Source organism: Puntigrus tetrazona, chromosome 13 (assembly GCF_018831695.1).
Source record: "Puntigrus tetrazona isolate hp1 chromosome 13, ASM1883169v1, whole genome shotgun sequence".
Classification (NCBI taxonomy): Eukaryota; Metazoa; Chordata; class Actinopteri; order Cypriniformes; family Cyprinidae; genus Puntigrus; species Puntigrus tetrazona.
The window spans coordinates 14,243,319-14,267,827 of record NC_056711.1 but is presented as its reverse complement, the minus strand read 5'-3'; the positions used below and the strand labels follow the sequence as shown (position 1 = coordinate 14,267,827).

The 24,509-nt window shown below is 36.5% G+C and overlaps 1 protein-coding gene across 3 annotated transcripts; it reads left to right on the top strand.

Annotated features, from left to right (window-relative positions):
* The first annotated feature begins 348 nt into the window (after positions 1 to 348).
* map4k5 (mitogen-activated protein kinase kinase kinase kinase 5) lies at positions 349 to 24,426 on the top strand. Of its 3 annotated transcripts, none has more exons than XM_043256279.1 (33): positions 350 to 504; positions 1,209 to 1,390; positions 3,869 to 3,926; positions 11,218 to 11,308; positions 11,414 to 11,478; positions 11,573 to 11,628; positions 11,728 to 11,775; positions 11,873 to 11,915; positions 11,998 to 12,070; positions 12,800 to 12,931; positions 13,135 to 13,197; positions 13,345 to 13,426; positions 14,140 to 14,259; positions 14,396 to 14,474; positions 15,329 to 15,387; positions 15,624 to 15,691; positions 16,209 to 16,253; positions 16,452 to 16,494; positions 16,645 to 16,861; positions 17,331 to 17,416; positions 17,512 to 17,553; positions 17,692 to 17,776; positions 18,167 to 18,246; positions 18,340 to 18,400; positions 18,839 to 18,953; positions 19,639 to 19,697; positions 19,774 to 19,877; positions 20,015 to 20,192; positions 20,374 to 20,442; positions 20,549 to 20,641; positions 20,747 to 20,817; positions 22,271 to 22,326; positions 23,468 to 24,426. In XM_043256279.1, the coding sequence occupies exons 2-33, from the start codon at positions 1,283 to 1,285 to the stop codon at positions 23,553 to 23,555; spliced, it is 2,637 nt and encodes an 878-aa protein (XP_043112214.1). In that variant the 5' UTR covers positions 350 to 504; positions 1,209 to 1,282; the 3' UTR covers positions 23,556 to 24,426. The 3 variants fall into 3 exon arrangements, with proteins under 3 accessions (XP_043112215.1, XP_043112214.1, XP_043112213.1); XM_043256278.1 differs by having other exon boundaries at positions 18,836 to 18,953; XM_043256280.1 differs by lacking the exon at positions 16,209 to 16,253 and having other exon boundaries at positions 349 to 504; positions 18,836 to 18,953.
* Positions 24,427 to 24,509: the final 83 nt, after the last annotated feature.

Below are 24,509 nucleotides of genomic sequence, written 5' to 3'. Positions count from 1 at the left end.
TTATTTTTAAACAAGAAAAACAAACGAAGACTCCGAAATTAAAGAACACAGGTGGATTGTTTTATATAGTCTTTTGATTATTATTTTCTCTATAACTATTGACTGTAACCATTGTCTAACCAGCTACTACTTTGTCACTACAATGGTACCATTATTGCTCGAATAATGCACAGTGAAATTCACACTGAGTGAATTATAGTGAAAGAGATATTGTGTGACGCTTTAGCATTATGTTTGCGTTTATATAGTATGTTTGCTTTTCTATGTATGTGTGTGCGAGAGAGAGAATGAGAGAGTATCCGTGTCTGTGCGTGGTTTTGAGTGTGTGTCTGAACCTCTCTGTCTGTGTGTGTGTGAGGTCTGGTGATCTGGCTTCAGTTGAAGTTAGTTTGCGCTTCTCTCTGTTCCTGTTTGGATGGTTATTTCGACGCAAAATGAACTTCGGCGTTTAGGAAAACTTTAAATCTTAATGAGTTCCGAGGACAACGATTAATCGCACAAATGGTGATGTTTAAATCAATTTTTCTCAGTTTAGGTGATTTATTTGGCGTTGTAGTTTGACGCTGCGCCTAGCATTAGCATTAGCTTAGATTGAACTTTACTGTCACTCAGAGCGAAAGGCACTTAAAACGCTCACCAGCTAAATGCAACTATATGTCTGTAAAATCCGGATTAGGCTCTGTGAACATATTTGTATGTTTATTTTTTTGTCTTCAAAAATTAAGTTTCAAGCTGAAGTGATTATGTGAGATTAGTTAGCAGAAGTTAGCGGAGTTAGCTTCATACGCGGAGATTCAGACAAAAAAAATAAACTTTAATTACTAAAACATAAAAAAAAAAGTTTTCTGTCTTTCTCACTAAGAGGGAGGAACTTTTAAAACAAACCACCTGTTTTAGGCAGTTAACATTTCTGACACCCGTCAATAATTTTGACATGTGTCCAAATAATTGAAAGCAAGTTACAGCTTAATATCTTCCATATTGTATTTAAAAAATAATTACTTTTCAAATGTATAAACGCGCACAAATTACGCTAATTAATGCGGGTATAGTTTGCTAACAAATGTTTTTGTTGTCGTTATTAAAAATATACCTAACGGTCTGTGTAGGTATCTACCTGTTTGTTTGTTTGTCATATAACTGTTTGTCTGCCTGTCTAAACGTAGGTGTGCTGTTTTTAATCTCACGTTGTTCTGGTTATTTTTCAGGGGGATGTGGACCGCAGGTCTGTTGTAAAACTGAATCTGGGTCATTAAAGTAGTAAATCCTCCAGTCCGACAGCATGGATCCGCTGGCCCGGTCCGGAGGGGAGATTCAGCGCAGAAACCCGCAGCACGACTTTGAGCTGATCCAGAGAGTTGGCAGCGGGACCTATGGAGATGTGTATAAGGTACTGGACCCATTATGCATGGGTCTGATGTGACAACTCCATTATATAGAAATCAGTAATAAATGTATGTATATACGTGCATATATGTATATATAATGTAGCTGATATTTGCCTTCAATTTTAGCCAGTAACAGTTTAAGAGGCCAAAAGATTTGAAAGTGTGTCGAAGTTACATTTATCAAATGTTTGCAGTGCCATGCCACACGTGGAATATTTCCTGCGTAGATTTAAAGCTCTGAATGTAAAGACTCATTCCTGACCATGCATTATTTTGGCATGTGTTCATTTCTTGCATTTCCAAATCCCTCGAGAAAAAGGCCATATAAGGTCAGAAAATCAGAAAATGACTCGGTAGCAGCTCCTGTGAGAAGAATTACTTTTTTATAACCGTGTATTAATAACATATGTGATTGGTTGTTTCTGTGAAAAGAACAATTTGATTTCAACTTTATTGCGCAAATAGACATGGCAGACACTCCTGTGAAGTTTTATATAGTCTTTTTATGGTTAAATAAAACAAACAAACCACTAATAGAAACCATTAAGGAATTAAATATTAGGTGATGCAGTTTTTATTGAAGTATTAGGTGGTAAAGTATTGTTATTAGAATTTATGCACATTTTGATGAATAGATTCGAGCAAACAAATAATCCGTAATATTAAAGCCCAGCGTATATCTTGTCCAGCACAGTTTGTGCTTGTTGAGATGGTGTGTGTGTGTGTGTGTGTGTGTGTGTGTGTGTGTGTGTGTGTGTGTGTGTGTGTGTGTGTGTGTGTGTGTGTGTGTGTGTGAACCAAAATTTTTCACCTGACGAATGACCCAAAATCACCAAGAACATCATAGCAACTGCATAGAAACACCGTAGCGCTACTCACATTTTAGTGGCATGTTTTTTGCACATGCACACACAGCTCTTCAGGAAAATGTTAAAAACTAAAAACTGAATCAATGTTTATCATATAAGTTTTTGCTGAGAAATGCAGTAGAAATAAATATTTGAAAATTAAAAGGTCATGTGGGATCTGTGAGTTCTCTTTCTGAATAATGCTCAAGAGATTCAATAAAAAAAAAAAAACATCATATTTGATTTCATGGAAACTTTGATCAAAGATTTATTAACTTGCATTTGGCTGGGTCTGAGTGCAACATGAGTGTTTAATTTGTTTATTTGGAGACTAAACACACACACACATTGTCCCCCAGGAATTTGGATGTAGCTGGCGGTCTGGAAGTGCTTGGAAATCTGGTGAATGTTGTAGTTTCCATTCATTCAGCAGAGTGGTGTGTGTGTGTGTGTGGGTCTGCGTCTGCGTATTACATTCACTGCTTCTGTTATTGTTCACTGGACACACTTCCTGGCTGGGTGTGTGGCTGCTGGTTATATGTGGATGATCTGAGAGTTCAGCATTGATCCGTCTGATTACATTAGGGGTAATAGTTTACTGTAAGGCTGGTTGACAACCTAAAACCATTATTCCAATTATAACTGTTTTACTATATTCAGGATTTGTATTATATTAATTAAATCATTGTTTGTTTTTAAATAACCTTAATTTTTTGTTTTTTTTGCTCAAAATGTAGTAAATAAAAAAATGCAGTAAAAATACCAAAGAATGTAAATATAAAAATAAACAGCTATTTTTACAGCAGTTAAGATTTTATTAATAATGAAAAAGTGTATCATTCATCTTTCTTTTTCAGTAAATGAATTCAAAGCAGCAAAACCATTGCTGATGTATTTTGAATCTTTAGATAACTGAAAGCATCCATGGTGCTACTTTGTGCTTTACTGTACAGTAAAAATAGTACAAAACAGTCATTTGATAAATCATAACGATTTACTGTTGTGTGTTATCGATGGACGACATTGACTAAATTGGTGGTACATGTGCTGTGTTTTTCTCACTGAGACTGAGGCCACAAGTTACTTCCTTCCAAAGTAACACTTATTTTTCTCACGTGGATGTGTCTCGATACGCATCTTGTCTCACACATTCACATGCTGTCATCCTTGCCTGTTTATCTGTCTTAAGATTAAGACTTTTCATGTTAAGTCACCTGCAGGCTATAGACTACAGCAAGCCGTGAAGTTCACACAGTCACAGATAACCTGTCCGGGACATGCATAAAATCGTATATTGTGAATTTGAAATTCCTCTCTTTGATTCCCCATAAAGTTAATTAAAAATCCATCTGCATTCACGATAAAACATTCATGCAAATGTCAAGAAAATTCACTTGCAAAAAAGTGTGCACCCCTTTAAAGGCTAGTTTTCTAAAATAGTTGGACATGCAGAGCAGCCCACAAGTCTCTCTTCTGTGTGTGCTTATGAGTTTTGATGGCTGTCGACCTACTTCCATTTGGAAACGATGAGACTGTTTCCATCAGAGACGCAGCTCTCACTTACACGCTCACATTCCAGCGTTTTTTGATCGGAAACTATTCTCGCTCTCTCCTTGTGTTTGTATTCTGCAGGCTCGTAACATCTCTACTGGAGAACTTGCAGCAGTGAAGATCATCAAACTTGAGCCCGGTGAGTATGAAGCCGTTCTGTTGAGCTTGAGGAGGTGTGGTGTAAAGTTTGTGGTGTAGCTCATTTGACACATCCTGTTTTGTTTTCACCAGTGGAGATTGAAAGGAGAAATGAATGATTGTTTGGGTTGGTATATGGACTCTAGCACCTCTCAGCAGAGGCCTGCTCCACCGTTTTAAGTGGGTGTGAAAAGTTATGCAGAGTTTTTCCTTGCTTGGAAATGGCCTTTGGTTGTAGCTCACACACATCCAGTTGTAGTTAGTTCATAGTTAACAAAGTATTTGCAAAGCTGTTCCCTTCTCATGCTCTTATGGCTTTGTTTGTCTTCAAATATCCCAAGGGATGACTTAAATCATAAAGAGCTAGATCAAAAGAAACAAACATTGTCATTAGAAGAACTTAGTCAAGTAATCTAACGTTTCTGTAAGGTCAGAATATTTTAATTCAGTTGTATTGGGTGCTCATGTATTTATTAATATAGGGTGATAATCTATAGAGCTGCACAGTTAATAGATATAATACCTAAAGAACAATAAGGCTTTGTGTGATTTATCTTATTTGCAAATGTTGTAGGTAAATATATGCGCTGCTTGTTTCAGTGTGAAGTTCATTTTCATTTGAGCAGCCCTGGTGTTTTCAGGGTCTCGGAGATGTCGGATTCACAGTAATTGTTGGATCACACAGATTGATCTCTGTGCTTCATGATTTGGATGCTTATAACATGCATTTTAACAAAAAAAGAATTTCAGCGTTTTTTTGATAAAATAAAAGGTTGATAGAAAATTTAAAAAATTATAATTATATTATATTCATTATATTTTTATAGTTCTATAAAACAATTTGTTATTATTATTGTCTTTAATAGTCTATTTTTTATTCCACAATGAAGCCTTACAATAGTAATATTTTTTTTGTTTTGTTAAATATTATAATGTTGAATATTATATTTGTCACAATAGTAGCAGGCTCCTCACCTGTCCTTGAAATCCTTATGTTTGTGAATCTTTTTTTTTTTTTATTCCAAGGCCCTAGAAAGTTTTTGAAACTTCTTGTCCTGTGCTTGAAAGTGCTTGAATTTATTTTGATCAGGACATTTTCGGTTTCCTAATGTGTTATCTTGCCATCAGTCAGTGGCCCATGTATATTAGCTTGATTGATTTACGTTAGTTATGCACATTTAGGCTTTACGTTAAATGTTTCTCGCATGAGGTACTTTGTGTTGCATGTGGCCATGATGTTCACGTGTGCACGAAACTACTACGGTACTTCAATGCACAGACACACACCATTAAATATTGCAGTAATAGGCTGAAACGTGATTCCTGGAAAATGCTGATTTCTGGATATTTGGCTCACCAAAGAAGATTACAATGAATGGCTTGTCAGAGATGAAAACTGTACAATGTATCTTACAAGGTAACACAATGTAACCTTGCTCTCACTTGAAATGTGTCTTTGCATTAACAGGGTGGCCACAGGTTCTTAAAATGTTTTAAGGTTTCCTAATAAAAGGCTTTAAAAGGTCTTAAATTGATCTGAGCAGCCAGCTCGCTTAAAATTGGTTAATGCAAGTGCTAAAAGTAGTTGTAGGATTATTTATTACATTTAACTTAAACAGTTTGATTGTGGATAGCGTATTACCACTCTATTTAGGCTCACTCTGCCTGTTTCTTTGTAAGAGACAAAATAAAATCAAACGAGTGTATAAAATGAGCAAAAGAGCTGAATGAGACACAAAGAAACTACTGAGGTAAAAATTTTCAACATGATAAAGTTAAGCAACGTACCATGACAAAGGAGATAATTGCCAAATATTCTTCTCACGATTGCTTTTGTCACATTCATTTTAGCTCAAAAAAAAAGTAGTTGAGTAGTCACGCAATTGGGTTACTTGGGTTAATTAATGCAGTTGTAATTGTGCAGTGTAAATTAATTTGTTTGATAACAGCCATAGTGTAAATTAGATCTGTTGATCAAATATAGGAAGTTGACATGAAATACGACGCATATATTTAATACCAATTTAAAAATAACCTTTTAAAAAGTAAATCTCAAAAATATGTAGATAAATGTAAAAGCTGATAGAACATGGATCAAATATTGCTTCAGAATAAATTGTTTAACAAATGAAATATTACATTATACGTAAAATCATTTTAGATCAGAAGTTATGTCTTAAATTTCATATAGGTGATATTAAAAGGTCTTCAAAAAGTCATAAATGTAAATAAAAGTCATAAAAGTGTTTTTTATTATTATAGTCAAATTGTGCTGCCATATTTGTTTGTTCATTTATTTTGCTTTAAAATCATTTTAAATTACTATCAAAATTAGATCCTCCATGCTTCAAATTTAGTAGTGATTTATAACGGAAAGGTGATTCAAAAGTGTTTTAGAATAGTAGTTTACAGCCATATAGTTAATATCTGCTTGTCACAATGTTGAAGGGACTGGTGACACAGCATTATTATACAGAACCCACTTGATTTTTAAATTAACATGCTAACTAGTTGATAATAAAAATGTAGGTTTGAACATAACTAGCACACTTGTACTAGTTAAAAAAATACAGTTTCACTTCCCTCTTCAAAGGTGTGCGTTGAATTGTTGTTTAGTTGGGAGCACTGTACTGTCAAATAATTTACAAACATATTTTCTCCACACTGCATGGATCAGTTTGGGTCACGTTTTTGAGAGCAGAGGTGTCCATTCCTGCTCCTGGAGGACCAGCGTCCTGCAGAGTTTAGCTTCAGTTTAGCTTGGCAGGTTCTAGTCTATCTGAAGAGGTTAATGCTAGAAAGGATACAGCTGCAGCTTGCACACATCAATATAGTGTAATTTTTGTCATGCTGAACAACAGTAGCAACTGTATTTGCATTATTGTAAGAGTAGGTTTAGGACTGGAGTATGGGGAGATGTTGATAAAACACAGTCTAATAGATAGAAAATTGAATTGTTTCCAGCCATAACTGTATCCCTTTCTGCCACAACCGCCTGAAGACCTTGATTAGCTGGTTCAGGTGTGTTTAATTAGGGTTGCAGGTAGACACTACAGGGCAGTGGCCCTCCAGGAACAGGTTTGAGCACCCCGTTTGAGACTTTTGTTTCACATCTTGAATAAAACCACAAAACAGGATATGAAGGCACAGTCATATAGGGAGAAAAGCGAGTTCACATACAAATTTGCCTCAGCCCCCTCCCATTTTGCTTATACGCTGTTGCTGAAGAAATGTTAAAGTAAATCTTTGGCATATCTTATCACTAAGCTTAACAATCAGTTCACGGTTTTTACCACACAGTGACTTAGAGAATGAAGTCACACCAGTTTCTTTTCTGATGCTTTCCGATTGCTTGAATTCTAACGTAACAATCTCCAATATGTCCGCACTGATAGAAGCCGATTGACCTTTTATAGTGACGAGTATGAATTCGTTATATCACTAGCGTCAGATCGCATTAAGCTGTTGATTGGTTATCAGATTCCTTCAGTTGGTTGTGTCATTTGTTTTTTTTGTTTTTTGTTAGTGATTCAGTGTCTTGTGAAATCAGACATCTGAAGGTATTGAGAAGGGAGGCACCAGAGGAACATCTGGACCAAATGTGCTTGAAAAACAGGAAGGATCTGATATCCACCTGGAAAGCAGGTGTTCTCTCTTGTGTGCGTTTGCCTTTTTAGAAAGCTGACTCATTCTTGTGCATTTAGCAGTTGTGCCTAAAAGCAGCCCATCAGCTGCAGTTTTTTGTGTGTGTGTATCTGTGTGTGTTTTTTGCAGGGCTGTGCTTGACCGCCAATGGTATCTCATGGAGAACTGAAAAGCTGACTCTATTCACAACTTCTGTGCGTTAGCCACAATCTTACCCTGCTGCAGGAAAGAAACAAAAAACAACTTCGATTGAGCTGAGACACTCTTGTTGATGTAGAGAACAGATTTCTTTGTTTGTTCATTGGCTTTTTAACACTCCACCCCCTAGAAACGATCCAATCGGAGCATAGCAACTGTTTCTAACCAGTAGGACGTCTGTCGAGAGCATTTTTTACTGTGGAAGTCTGGGCTCTCATTCCAATGCTGAGAGCGGATGGGTGTTTTTTTTTGCCATAGTTTGGTTTGTGGAAATGTTATATATATAATCCCAATTATAAAATATGCGAATAGAGTGACTAGTTATAATGAAGTCATTATTTTTGGAAAAGCTTAAATAATGTTCTCCCCTGTGGTGGACTTTTAATTTGGGAGACAGTTGTTAATACTTTCAGTTCTAAATTTATCAGAAACAGCTGGCTAATAGGTTTAGATCATGTGTTTCCCAAAGCATTATTCTTGGAGCCTTTCTTTGATCTCTTCATACATTCCAATTAATTAGTGTATAGTTGTTTCTGTCTAAAATCTGGTAATGTTTTGTTGTCAGAAAATTTGAAAAGTTCTGATCCCTAGGTGACGTTATAGTTGCATATGAGTATCTCAATAAAAGTGAAGCTTCTTCACGTGAGCCATTTAGCAAGTTTTATGCTTGCACATTCTTAGACCAATTGTTAAAAGTTCCTTATACATTTCTTCCTGGTCTGACATTTAAAAAAAGGAAAAAAAAGAAAGATGTCAGGTTTTGTTTTTTGGGGCTTTTTTTAAAAAAAAAAAAAAAAAAAATTAAATGGATGGTTTACCCAAAAACTTACTCACCCTCTTGTTCCAAACCTGTAAGATCTCCTTCTTTCGGGACACACATTCAGAAATGTTTTATGCAATCAGAGAGCTCTCTGACATGAGATAAAATAGTCTGCACTCTTCAAAAATATCTTAGATATTTTGTTACAAAGAACTCAGGTCTTACAGGTTTAAAACAACACGAGAGTGAGTAATTAATGATGACAGAATTGTCATTATTCCTTTAACATTTTATTGAGAAAAGATTTGTTAAATTGCATTGTTGCTTATTTATTTTAAATAAATTTTGTTCTTTTGAACTTTCTGTTCATCAGAGAATCCTAAAAAAAATATAATTTCCGCAAAACCATTAGGCAACACAGCAAAGAGATGTTTCTTTAACAAATCAGCATATTAGAATGATTTCTGAAGGATTGTGTGACACTGATTGGAGTAATGGCTGGTGAATATTAATAATAATTAAAAATAATATTCTAATAACATTTGAAGAAATTACTGGAATACTTTTTCCTGTATTTGTAATCTATGGTTCAAAAACTCTTGCATGTATAAATGAATACTTAAAAATGCACAAATGGTAAATTGAAATTTGTACGTGGGAAATTATAAGCACAGAAATGCATTATAAGCACAGAAATAAGCAAAAAAATGTGTGAATAGAAAGTCTTACTGACCTGAAGCTTTGGAACAGTATTTTTATTATTTTTTTTTTTTTTTTAAGTGTGTTTTAAAGAAGATTTTGATATAGATGAAGACAGAATTCTTATTTTTAGGTTAACTGTGTTAAAAAATATTTTTTTAAGTGAATGTTAATTTCAAAATATGCATTGCTGATACTTGTAAACGCTGTCCATCACTTCAAATGCTGAATTACAGTGATAATCTTATAGTGTATAACCCTCCTAATTGTAACTCATTTTGTGAATGTGGGAATTCTAATCCAAAAGATTGAGGAGCTGGATGATTGTAGGAAAAGGGGACGAGTATGGCTAGCATGATTTATTACAACTGACACTACTAAATACTAACAGCTTGTTTTCTGAGAAGTGCATCAAGCTCAGAGGAAGCTGCCTGAGTTCAGCTTTCAGCAGACAACCGCTCAGGCCCTGCTGCCGTCGTTGACACACACAGGCTCACATTATCTCACAGACACACACTCTTGGGCATGGCCTGTTTGTCTTGAGCGGAGAGGAAGTGGTCAGAGCTGGTCGGCTTGACTTCACTGCTATGCTGATTCTTGTTTGTCGCACACACGCTAACACTGCGATGCTACAGATGTTCTAGGGATGAGGTGTTAAAATGCAAAAGTGTGACTGACTGCTCCTTTTAGTGAGTACTGTTGTGACCACAATGTTATTTCTGTTTATTTCTGTATCTCATCATGGAGTCGGTTTGAAACAGAGGCGGTTGTGTTTTGTGTGCGATTTTCTAAGTTAAAGGTCTACAGCAGAATAGAGAAGTGGTTACAGCTGGTTTACATCCAGCATTAGATTGAGGTTATACAATATATCGCAAGGCTGTTTTCAGAGACACCACTATTTTTGTCTTCATATTAAAAAGCATTTTTTTTAAATGTTACAGTCTTTAAAATTTTGTTATTCATATTTCACTTTGTTGTATATTTTAAGGGTAGGTAATTTCTCCACCATTCGTTTTTTTTTTTTATTTAATAAAAAAAGAAGCTATCATGAGTGATGGGATTTTCTGATGCCATGACCAGATCTGATTCTGAGATCATCAGGATGAACAATTCTTATGTACAGGAAACAGCACCACCTACGGGAAACAATGCAGTATTTTCTGTACCATAGTACAGAAGTCATAAACAGATCATGTGCTTGGGCAAAAATGCCAGGTCTTTGAGTCACATGATGAATGAAAGCTGTTTAAAACATAAAGGTGCGTGAGTCACTCCTTTAAAGCAGCAGGCTTTGAAGTTCGAGATGTGCGAGTTTGGCCAACAGCATCTATACCTTTCCTTTATATTTTACACTGAAGTATTTTGCTTGAGATTTTAGAGACCAGGTTTTTATTAAAACATTTTAAATGACAAATATCTGCTGTCTTTAGTATATTGTTTCTTTTTTCTTAGGAATTATAGACAAAGCAGTAAGTGTTATAAGGTGTTCATACTTAACAAAAAAATACCAAACTCCAGTTAAATTTCAACTAAAACGACAATAGGAACAATGAAACATAAATACAGCAATCATCAATTATACTTTGACAGTTTTAGGTTACGTGAAGAGGTCTGAGTGTTGTCATGGCACGTGTTGGTATTAACACGGATTCAGAAGGAAGTTAAGCTAATTATCTGTATTATTGAAAGAAACGGGGGAAACCCATCAGACTCACAGGCTTTATTTAGCATTAAAGATGAGGAAGGTGAAGAGATCAAAGAGCAAACGAGTTCCAGCTCAGACATCCCAGAAGACATTTTGCGTGGTAACGAAATCACAAAAATTCGCTCAGGAGAAGTAAATGAAAACTGACATAAGTTCTCCCTCATTTCATGATCCTCTCCGCACTCAACATCCAGCCATCTGCTGTCCATATCTGATTCAAGCATGCTGTTTTTCTTTTCAACGTTTGATTTATACTGCTGTCACATTGATTCCTCTCTCTTTTAGGTGATGATTTCTCAATCATCCAGCAAGAGATTTTTATGGTGAAGGAATGCACCCATCACAACATTGTGGCTTACTTTGGCAGCTACCTTTGGTAACAAATAACTGGATTCTCTACAAAATAAAATATTTTAGATGCCTAAGTTTTACTGAGATTATAAAACATAAGATTTCAGAGATTTACTCCATTTGTCTCTAGCCGTGAGAAGTTGTGGATTTGTATGGAATACTGCGGTGGAGGATCCTTACAAGACATTTATCATGGTAAATGTGTGTTTTGAAAAATGTACCCTCTCCTCTCTTTTTTTTTTTTTATCCTGTCACTGCTAAATAAAAACATGTTTGTGTACACGTTCAGTTACAGGTCCGCTCTCTGAACTTCAGATCGCTTATGTGTGCAGAGAGACATTACAGGTACAATCCTTCCAACATGGTTTACATCCTCCATATGGTTTAATGCTTTAGAGGGTTTTTTTTTTTTTATTAATGTATTGTGTGTGTGTCTGTATTTAGGGTCTCGCTTATCTGCACTCCAAAGGCAAAATGCACAGAGATATCAAGGTAATACAGCTTCATAATCAGTATATGTGTTCATTATATTGGCATGTTAATAAATGTTAACAAACCTGTTAATAAATCTCAAATCGTTGCGCAATAGGGGGCGAATATTCTGCTCACTGATAATGGAGATGTCAAATTAGGTGAGACGGTCATGCTAATTGCAGGGTGTGTTTTTTGTGTTTTACCGAATTTGAATATTAAAAATATCTTCCTGTTTGGCAGCGGACTTTGGAGTGGCCGCTAAAATAACGGCCACCATGGCAAAAAGGAAATCCTTCATTGGGACGCCCTACTGGTAAGACCTGTTCCGTGATAATGAAGCAGCTGCTTTTAAATATGCTTTGTATACATGTTCTTTTCAGCTCTGTTTATTTGAAAAGTGTGGGAAAATATTAAACGGGGCTAAAAAATATTTAAGAATCTGTGAATGTGCATACAGTTTTATAGTCCATAATATATCATGGCAATCTTCCATAAGAACAGCAGAGGTACAATTCAAAACGGTGAAATGATCAAACATTCAAACATAACTGCCTTATTGAGGTTGAATGGCTTCTTCAGGATTTCTGTGAACTATAACCTACTGTTGTGACAGCACAGTCAGCTAGACCAGGGTAGACAGAAAAAGTGCACGTGAAGCTCATCTCATGAGACAAAAATGCAGCTTTGCAAGTTTTATTGAACAGGAGGGTTTTGTAACGTTTCTTTTTTCTTTATTCTGATTTTGTGTGTATTTTGGTTCATAATGAGTTTTGATAACTGAGCACATGACACTACGCCATTATGTTATACATAAAAAGTTGCTTTTGTTTTGTTTTAATGTGTATAAACATTTTATTTTTTCTTAGGATGATAAAGCTGAATTTTCAGCAGCTCTTACTTTAGTGTCACATGATCATTCTAAGATGCTGATTAGGATTATCATCAAAACAGTAGCCTGTCCTTGCTAAATGAAGGCATTCATTTTTAGAAAACAATTCTGTTAGTTAATGTGTCTTGTCTGCTCTGTGTTCGTCTTTTATAGGATGGCTCCAGAGGTGGCGGCAGTGGAGAAGAATGGAGGTTATAATCATCTGTGTGATATCTGGGCTGTTGGAATCACATCAATAGAACTAGCAGAACTACAGCCTCCCATGTTTGACCTCCATCCCATGAGGTATAAACACACACAATGAGCAGCCATGTTTTAACCAAGGCGTTTGCTCCAGGCCCAGAGTTAATCACTTAATTATGTGCAAAAATCCTCTTTATTTGGAGCCAAGATTACTAACCGTTAGACTACCACTAAATCCTCATATAATTGCTCAGAGATTTGCATCTTCATGTGATCTTCTCTCTTACTTTTGTGTGTATCTCTAGGGCTTTATTTCTGATGTCTAAAAGCAACTTCCAGCCACCCAAGCTAAAGGACAAAACCAAATGGTGAGTCTTTCTGGCCCGTTTAAGTTTAGATTTGCATATTTGAGCGATAGAGAACTGTATAGTGTGTTCTGAATGAGTGTTTTACAAATGAAATCTTCGGTCACAGTTTGTTTCCCTTTCTGTCTTAACTGTCTTGCTTTTCCGCAGGTCCACAGCCTTCCATAATTTTGTTAAAATTTCGCTCACAAAAAACCCGAAGAAGAGGCCAACAGCTGAGAAGCTGCTCTCTGTAAATATTTCCTCTTTTTCTCTTTTATAAGTATATTATTTCACACAGTGCAGCTCTTTAAGCTACTCTCAGTAAAATCTCCTCTCTAGATCTAATTTTTATTTATTGATTCCTCGCAGTACAGCTCTAACTCAATAAGTGGAAGTTTATATAAACTCATACAACAGAGAATTGTGCAATTGGACTCAATACTTTATACTGAAAGAAGTATCTTATGCTCACAATAGCTGCTTTTACTTGATTACATATTAGTAATCAAGTTAGTAAATCATTAAAATTACTAATGTTTTGTATAATTAATAATATATATGTATATGTGTGTGTGTGTATGTATATATATATATATGTGTGTGTGTGTGTGTGTATATATATATATATATATATATATATATATATATATATATATATATATATAATATATATATAATTATATATATATTTATAATAAATAATAATATAATAATATATAAAAAAATTCAGCAGCTATTACTTTAGTCTTCAGTATCTGCATATATGTTGATATAAGTGCAGATAAAATTTCTTATTGTTCTAAATGTTGAAAATATTTAAAAAATAAAGAGTATCACAATTGAAAATATGCATGGTTGTGTAACATTAAATATGTTCCTATATTCTGTTATTTTTATCTGAATATTACCTTACCACTTCACAAGCAGCCACTTACACTACATTGTCTTTGTGTTTGCACGCAGCACTTATTGGTGGCACAGACAGGTTTGACTCGACGGTTAGCTTTAGAGCTACTAGATAAGATGAACAACCCAGATAATCATCAATCTCACTTCAGCCAAGGGGATGAAGATGACTTGGAGGTAAATGTACTCTGTTTTAGAGTCCGGATTTCAGTGTATGAGTGTGAGTGGACATGACTTTAAATGGTAAATGTGTGCAAACGATCGTCTGTGGTAGAATACATGGTTTTACTAAGATTCTTTCTCTGGTCCGCAGCCACTTGCACAGCGCCACACCATTCGCTCGTCCCACAGCAGGAGCTCTCGTGCTGAAAGGACCCAGTCTCAGATCAACTGTATGTCAATTACAGTGATTTATGAGTGTTTCAATGTCTTGCCTATCCCTAATGAACCCCAAAACAGTTCCATTGCCAGGCGGTTCAAATTTAGTTTGCTCCATTTAGTACCTGGCTAGAAATCTTACATTTCATTATAAAATACTGGTCATCTTTAATCATCAAAGTAAAGTTATAGCTTTACAAAAAATTACTTATTGGGATCCAAACAGTGACAGACGGCATAAAATGGGGAGCCTGGTGCCTCTGGTAAAGATTTGCGTAACTGATCTGTTGTGTCTGTCAGATAAGAATTTGTGATGGTTTAAGATTTAAAACGGCATACATTGCTACTCTGTAATTTGCATACTTACGGAATGGCTTTTTAGAAGAAAAGTAATCTGAACGAAAGTTTAATATGAGACAGTCTCCCATTTGGGACATTCAGGAACGTACTCGTTTGGAAAAATGTTTTTGTTATGGTTAGGATGTGGGTTACGGGCTCGTAGAATCTCTCATATGTCCTTGTTTAGGTAGCTAATTTAACATGTGTTTGACCTTTACTCATGAATGTGATGTACCACGGCACACTCCAGACCATATTCATGATAAGTGACTTGGTTTTACTCTGCTCTTGAAGCTAGTATTCTTAGTTCAGATAGAAATGCATAGTTTTGAGCCCCCCTGTGGTGGAGATTGGTACTACGGGGGTAGACTTCAGCTTGAACTTTGCTGCAATTTTTGTACAAAAAAACCACAGTATTGCTAAACAGAATGTTAGAAATATTGATAAATGATGGTGAAATGATTTTGCGTTGTCTGTGGCATACCAGGTTAGGTGTAGTAATAGGTTTTTTTCCTTGTCTCTATTTCAGTTGATAGGCTTCAGTTTGAGCCCCCTATGAGGAAGGAGACTGAAGCAAGTGCTGAGATGGTAAGAGAAGCATTACATATAGTCAATTTGTGACTAATATTAATCACACACACACACACACACACACAGTCTTATTGAAGTTCAGGTTCATTCTGTAGTGTCATTGTTTGATAAGCTTATAACCAAACATATATCTGCATGGGTAAATTGTCTGTTTGCCCAGAACATGCATGCAATGAAACCTGACTGGTGTGTTTTTAAAAAGGGAGTGTGTATGTATGGTTCTTTCTTTGCAGGATGTAACTAAGGACAATGATTTCTCCTCCCCTTGGAGCCCATTCACAGAGGGCCCCATCACCTCCAGGTAACCATTAAAAGTTTTCTTTGTGACTTTTTACGAGTGATTTGATTCCTGCTACTGCCGCCCGCATGAAAACGCCACAAGCAGTCATTTCCCTGTTCTGTCTGCATCGTTTCTCTGACGTCCCCACAAGCCTATGCACTTCCTCCTTTCTGCTGAATCTCGCATGAGCTCTGCTTGCATCCCCTTCACTTTGACTTTTCTGTTGTGTTCTTTCTTTTCCCCCGTTTTCCTTTACTTTTCCCTTTTGTGCACTCCTCTGCTGAAGGAGTCTTCTGAAGAGCGTTGAGGAGGAGTTGTTTATACGGTAAAGAATTGGTTTGTGTAGCTGTTAAAGAAACTTCTATATGGTAAAAATATGGAATGTGGTATCGCATTTGGTAAAAAAAAAAAAAACGAACAAAACAAAACCATCATTTGTTGAACAAATTTTGTTCCATTATTCAGTTTCTAAATAACTAATCAGCTCATTAATATTTTCACTTTCTGTCCATTTCTCTCTTTCTGTCTGTCTCTGAAGAGGGCACTTGGCTCCATTAGAAGATGCTTTTGAGGATGTTGATCTGTAAGTGTGGCTCCTTTTATACTGTAAACATTATCTTAAAGACTTTATGTTCTTCTGGGGCTTGCTTGTAGGGTGTCATATTATGTGAAATCAGCATGGAGAAAAATATGTGCTGCAAAAATTGCTAAATTAATCAGAAGCAAAGACCAGTTAAGTCTTTCTGTTCTTTTTTACTCTGTTTCATCTCCCTCTTCTCAGTTCAACTCTTAAACAGGGAGTGCCACCACCGCTTCCTCCTAAGGTAACTGTGTGTGTCTGTGTGTGTGTGTCTGTGTGTGTGTGTGTGTGTGTGTGTGTGTGTGTGTGTGTGTGTGTGTGTGTGTGTGTGTGTGTACAAGTTTCTATATTACTTTTTTTACTGGTGTGTTTTTGAAATTCTCATTCTTATCAGCCCTCTCAGGTTCGGTCGAGCAGTGTGTCCGATGAGTTTGGTTTGAACGACGGCTCTCAGACGGTGCGGAGGTTCGCAAGCTCTGATAACGGGCCTATACCAGTATCTCGCAGACAGAGCACACCTGAGAGAGGAAGTAACGCAGAACACACCCACTCAGACTACATGTCTGTGAGCGTCAGCAGCCCAGGGTTGCTCTCACACACCGCCGACCACGGTAAGACAGATACACACACACACACACACACACACACACTGGGCAGCTTTTTGAGCAATGTTGCAGGGCAAGTTTGGAAAATGTTGTCGTCACTAGGTCAGTCACAGAGCTCACAACTGACCTAAAATATCCAGATAAAATTACCCATTTTCAATGGGAAAGTGCCCAAGCAATGTTGTTCAAAAATCTTTCATCAGCCTTATTCTCCAATTAATTTTTAAACACAGATACTGCTCATGCACCACTCTCACATAGGTGTATTGAAAAAGTATGTTGAATAAGCAAGATTTTCTGAAAGAAGCTTATTATGCTCACCAATGAGAAACTGGTGAAATCGGTGTATGGTGCTGATTTGGTGCAGTATACAAAAATATTTGACCACTGAAGTTGACCCGATGAGAATGACGCATTTTACTGAATCATAATAAATGACTGAATATTTAGAATTTCTCTCTTACACTTTCTATAGAGGACGATTCGGATGAAAGCGTAAATGGAGATGTTTCAAAATCACCTCCTGGTCGACCCCAGAGGAAAGAAAGAAAAGATTTTCCTGTAAGTATATGAGTGTGTGTGTGTGGGGGGGGGTAGCTGGTGTCCCTCGAGACAGAATGTTGCGCTCTACTCAGTTTTCTGTTCCCTTTTTATAGAAACCTGCTATTAATGGCCTGCCGCCCACTCCCAAAGTCCTGGTGAGTGACATCATCATCATCATCACATCACTTATGCTGAAATAAATGCTAATATCTTCCAATCTCACTATTCAAAAACTATTTTCTGTGTCTTATACCCGTCATGAGCTCACATATTACCCCTCTGTGTTTCTGCAGATGGGAGCTTGTTTCTCAAAGGTTTTTGATGGTTGTCCTCTTAAAATTAACTGTGCCACTTCATGGATTCATCCAGATACAAAAGGTAAACTGCCAATAACCAATGAATGTCTGTCTGATATTAAATTGTATACTATTTTGTATGTAAATTACAGTCTGGAGTAAGATCTTTTATAGTGTTTTGTACCTTTTAAGTATAGTGCAAGTCTGTAATCTTAACATACGCTGCTCTTATTTCAATCAGAAATACAATAAAGCAGTAATATTAAAAGATTTTGCTAAAACAACCGTTTTGATGTTTTAATAATGTCGTTATTTTTATAATTGTCATTCATTGTGATGCATTTAGAATTTTCAGCATTACTCTAATCTTCAGGGTCAAATGGTACTTGCTGATTCTTAGGTTTTTTTTTTGTGGAAACATTAGATTATTTTGATATCAGCCTGTAAACACTACTTTTGGTTGCTTTTTTAGACCAGTATCTGATATTTGGCACTGAAGATGGAATCTACACTCTGAACTTAAACGAGCTGCATGAAGCCACCATGGAGCAGGTACAGCTTATACTCTAACTTTCACTTTTACGCTTGACCTTGATTAGACAACAGGTCCATGAACCCATAACCTGCTGTTTTGATACTTTTCAGTTGTTTCCACGGCGGTGCACGTGGCTGTACATAATCAATAATAATCTGATGTCACTGTCAGGTGAGTGAGAGTGATGCGAGAGCTTTCTTCTGTCTTTCTGTTACTGAGATTCTCTGCAGTACCTACATGATCCCTGTCTGTCTGACTGTCTGTTTCTCTCTGTTCACGGCTGATTTCACTGCTTGCTGGCTCTTCTAATGCCTAAATCACCATAATCAGAAGGTAAAATGTCAATCCTCTGTCCTCTAGGCGCACAAGCACACAGCTAATATCACATCATCTTTCTGACCTCATTCTTAATCTGATTTTGATTCAACTTGCATAACTACGCAGCTCAGCTTTTCTTTGTGCTGGGAGTAATGACTGTTCATTTCTGTGGGGCATCATTTTCCATTCTCATCAGCACAAATGATATGAATTGCTGTACGTTGGATATCCTGTGTGTAGTCACGCACTGTGCGTGGTAATCATGTGATGTGTGTTATCTCTTGTTTAAAGGGAAGACGTTTCAGTTGTACTCCCATAATCTGATTGGGCTGTTTGAACAGCTCAGGAAACCTGGACTGGCCACTCAGTTCCACACCCACAGATTCCCTGACAGGATACTGCCCAGGTGCACACGCAGATTTTGCGCTTTTACAGTGTACTTTATTGACAGTTAATAAACACTGTAAATAGTGTTGTTAGCATTCCTAAAGAAAGTGTCATTACACTTAAAGCACATCTTTTAATATTATAATAGCTTGGTTATAATAAATGGTATGATAGTTTGGTTATATAAATTTCAACTAGCATAATGTTTACATTTATATAATAATAATAATAATTATTATTATTATTATTAATGAAATGTCAGAAACATGTCTTATTTTATATATATGTACAGTATGAAAACTTAAAATTAAGTGTTACAAGCACACACATAACATAATTGAAAGATTAAATTTTTGTTAGTTTTTTTAAGCTATTAGTTATCACTGACCTGTTATACGTGACCTTTTAGTCTTATGTATGCACTATTATAGTATTAGTTTATATTTTGAAGTAGTATTTGTTTTTACATTTTAGTTTTAGTAATTGTTTCATACTTGTCATTTTTATTCTTTTTTATGCTTCTATTTTTATTTTATTTTATTTTATCTTTAGTAATTTTTGAATTTCAAATAAGAATAAAAAATAAATTTAAGTTTTTCATTTAATATTTATTTTTTAATTTAATTTCAGATTTATATACATTTTTTAAAATGTATTTTTAATTGTTATAATTAACAGTTGCAACATTGTTGTCTGCTTCACAGGAGATTTGCTCTCACCACCAAGATCCCCGACACCAAGGGATGCCACAAGTGTTGCATCGGTAAAGCTTTAAGCACACACTTCTACACAAACACACACAAACCGATTTTGGTCTGCTCACTTTTTCTCTGTTTTAGTGCGGAATCCGTACACGGGTCACAAGTATCTCTGCGGAGCTTTGCAGTCTGGGATTGTTTTACTGCAGTGGTACGAACCCATGCAGAGATTCATGCTTATAAAGGTTAGACACACAAAAAAAACTGTATATGCAAACAAGAAAGAGAAGTTTAATTAAATCCAGACTGGATAAAAGAAAAGATTCCATATGACATTATGAAGGTTTTAAACCTCTTTCTCTTTCTCTCTTTGATTTCACAGCACTTTGATTTCCCGTTACCAAGTCCGCTGCGTGTGTTTGAGATGCTGGTGGTCCCTGAGCAGGAGTATCCTTTGGTGTGTGTGGCAGTCAGTCAGGGCACAGAGCCGGGACAGGTGGTTCGCTTCCAGACCATCAACCTCAATTCCTGCTCATCCTGGTTCACAGAAATCGGCTCGGGTACAGCTCTCTCTCTCTCTTTCTCACACACACACACACACAGAGACACAAAGACACACACACACACAAAGACACACACACACAACGACACACACACACACACACAGTTTATTCTGCTCGTTCATACTCAAATGGACCTAGTAAAAAAAAAGTGATGGTATGTATGTTTATCTGGTTGTAGGTGGTAACCAGGTAGATGCCATCCACGTGACACAGTTAGAGAGAGACACCGTGCTTGTGTGCCTGGACAGTGAGTGAAACATTCAGCATACACCTTGATAAACATTATTTTTTACAAACATAAACACACAAAATGTTTAACACTTCTAATGTTATCTCTTTTCTTGTTTGTATAGAGAACGTAAAAATAGTGAACTTGCATGGAAAGCTAAAGTCTAATAAGAAACTTGCATCTGAGCTGAGCTTCGATTTCTGTGTCGACTCCGTAGGTGAGAGATTTACTTCTGCACTCATCCAGCTGTGATATGCTTTGATTCTGTTGTGTAGTGTGTTTGATGGGTGTATGTAACCTTATATGTGTGTGTTTCTGTCAGTGTGTCTCCAGGACAGTGTTCTGGCCTTCTGGAAACATGGGATGCAAGGAAAAAGCTTCAAATCAAACGAGGTAAATGCTGATTTAATGTCAACATTGAATTATTATTAGTATATATTTATTTTCTGTTCAAGCATTCAAACCTACGATGTGAACACAAGCACTATTTCTGGTGAAACGTTTGTGTGTGTGCGCAGAGAGATGGTATGTATTTGTATTATGTGTGTGTGGTGAGGTTTTGTTTCATGTTTCTTGGCTCTGCAGCATGTAATATAAGTACAATAAAAGGCCAAAGGTCTTCTGGAGGTGAAGGACTGTCTTTATGAAATATGATAGTATTTGTGTGTGTGTGTGTGTGAGACACAGATGACAGGGTGTGATGGATGATGTAAAATTCATGTACAATCAGAAAGCTCCAGCTGGCCAGAGAGTAATGGATTAAATTATTCAGCTGTTTTTCTCCTCTCTGACTGGCACCTACAACCCTTCAAAAGAGTATAAAAGTGTGTGTGTGTGTGTGTGTGTGTGTGTGTGTGTGTGTGTGTGTGTGTGTGTGGGGTGGGGGGTAAGGTTCACAGCCTGCCAGGTGGTGCACCTGCACTGCCAACCATTGTATTTTGAGAACACAACCCACGTCTGATAGTTTTACCCATTGTTTAAAGTTTTTGGGATGGGAGAAGTTAGAAGTCTGGGTAGGAGGTTGTGTTCTATCTATTGGAATAGAAGTAGTTCACTCGAAAATTAAATTTCAAATTAAATTTGCTGAAAGTCTACTCACCCTCAGGCAATCCAAGATGTAGATGAGCTTGTTTCTTCATCTGAACAGATTTGGGTAACACTTTAGAATACTGTTTCTTACTGCATAACTAATATGGAATTATTAAAGAACTGAAAGGTGATTATTCATTAACACTTAACTCACTACTGTTAATTACAAGGAATATATGTTAACATAGTATATGTACTACAATTTTACGATTGTGTTAAGTTAACAGTTAGCTAATAATAGAACACACACACACACACACACACTAGAACTACTATTATCTACTAGTTAAGGTTCAAGAAAAATAACTATGAAGTAACTACCAATGAACAATCATACATAATCACATTGAAGGGGTTAGATGTCAGCACAACACAAACTACCCAAGATTAAAAAACTAATATTACCCCACAGTTTCATCCCAGTGTTTTGGTAAGCATATTAATTATTAATTTATTAACAAATATAATTAATGAATCACCATTTTGTGTACTGTATCTGTAGTAAGTGGAGTTGTGGCTCCTTTCCGAAGCAGATTTCCTACAGAATATGCACACAAAGCAATTATTACCAGGCAAAAACATGAGGGGTGAGAACCAGAAAGGCGAAACTTTGTCACTTGTTAACTATTAATAATAATAGGGATACGTTTTTATATGGATAAATATAGAAAAGCTTCATAATACTAGCTCTACTGAAACTTTTTTTTTTCTGCAGGTGAACAGTTGTTTATTAAAGGATATTTCCACTTGTTTGCAGGTTACACAGGAGATTTCAGACCCAAGCAGAGTGTTCAGACTCCTGGGATCAGACAGGTTAGAACCAGATCAAATCATTTCTGTCTGTCTCTTGCTTTACATCATCACCCTTCTATTTCTTTTTATTCTTGGTAACTTTACTCTCTGCCGCCATGTCTTCCTAGAAACTCTGCATGTAGCCTTTTTACTTTCGTACATGCAGTGGACAAAAATAGAGACATGAGGAGGAAAAAAGTCAACAGGGAGAGAACGTAGGGTCTCTGCTGAGTTTGTTTCTATAGCGAGGGAAGCCCTGGGTCAGGTTTGTGTGGGGGACCTGAGCTTTGTGTGACGTACAGGGGTTAAATAAGGTCTGTCAGTTTAACACCCAAGCTCACTAAAGAGGTTTTGCTCTGCTGTATCTGTTAAACTACTATAGTTTACTGTCAACATTTGTACTGGTTTTACTTGCATTTATTTCAAATCTAACATTTAAGTAGTTTATAAGCTTGTAAATGTCTTTCACATTTAATTGAACGCACCCTTGCTGTATATAATATTTAATTTCTTAAAAGAAAAATCTTTCTGATTTAAAACTATTGAATGGTAGTATGTATTTTTCTCCATTTACAAAAACAAATTAAGCTCTGTAACATTTTCGTTGTAGTTTGCAGGGCACAACACGTAATGTACAAGATCAAATGTAGAAAAGGGTTGACGTTAATTAAATAAATGATAAATTAATACAAATGCAATTAGAAAATACAGTTCAAGATACCTCCCATTCATAAAGCCCATTTTAATGTTAATAAAAGAAGCATTGTATTGATACCATTTATCTTAAGCCAAATTATAATGTATATTGAATGCTTTCTTGTCTGACGTGTGTGTTTTGGGTCACAGAAACGTATCTGTGTCACTATACATTGACGTTACATACACAATGGCCCTGCACCACCCCAAGACCCTCTTTAGCACGTGCAGTCTCTCTTTCACTCTCCCTCTGAGATCTCCATATTTTATTTACACTGGCAGTGCCAGGCCGGTGTCTCAGTGCTGTAATTTCATCTGTCGCCTTCTGCTGAGGACACGACCAGCCTCCCGCTTGCACCAACCTCGCGCAACCCCTCCACATTCGCATAATCATAGCTTTCCTCCACCCTGTCACACTCATCTCCTCTGTGTTGAATTTGCGTATTAATAACTGTGTGCGTCTTAGGGTTGTTGTTTTGGAGAGCCGGCCTACAGATAACCCTACCGCTTTCAGTAACCTCTACATCCTGGCCGGACACGAGAACAGTTATTAGCTCCGCCTCCTCCAGCCGTTCAAGGCCCGCTGCACCTTGGAGCCGTCGCGGTACCCACGATGCATTCTCTTCGGAACGGCACCGGCGCTGGACAACCACAGCTGAGCTGATGAGCAGACTGTGTTTTAGTGCTAAATCTCACTGCAGCCTTACGCTATACGCTGCCCACAGCCAGAGACAGCCAGACTTCTCACCACTTCAAGCATCCAGAATCAAACATCATGCAGTTCTACAGCAACCAGTCAGATTTTTTTTTTTTTTGTACATCGAGCAATCAGTCGCCAGAACTGCAAGCAATAGCGCTCTATGTTAAATACCTGTTATTTTTTAAACCCTATTAATTATTGTAATCATTCTAAACATTTAAAAAAAATATTAAAGCTGCAAAGATGGAACATTGAGCAAAAAGCTTTGCTGCTCAAAAAGTGCCATACAAGGGAACGGTTTTATTAAACGTAACTAACTTCAGAGGTTTCGTGTTAATTGTAGATTTAAAATGTCAGGTTTTCATGCCTGTTAATGGGGAGAGTTTTGGGAGAATGAGTGAGTGTTATTTATTCAGCGGAGTCATGTGAGTGAAGCATCTCGCCCTCATGTTACTGAATGAATAGTTTTCTGCTGCAGGTCATTTTCTATGTTGTAGCTCTTTTTATTTCCTCCAGCTGAGTAATATTTTAAAACTTTAGTTATCTCTTTTCAAAAGTAACTTTAATTCAATACTTGCACCATGTAAGCACTTTTGTACATGTTCTTTTTGTATTTAAAAAATGACAAAACATGGGAGATGTGAGGTTACTGTGATATCTCAAGTGTTTCCGTTGCTTTAGTTTTAATGTATGCAGCTTTTGTAATAAAAAGGCAATTGTTAACAGTTTGGGATTTTTGTCAAAGTCATTTTAGATATAAGAAAAAATACACAGAAATATGAACATTTCTCAAAACACACGTATATAT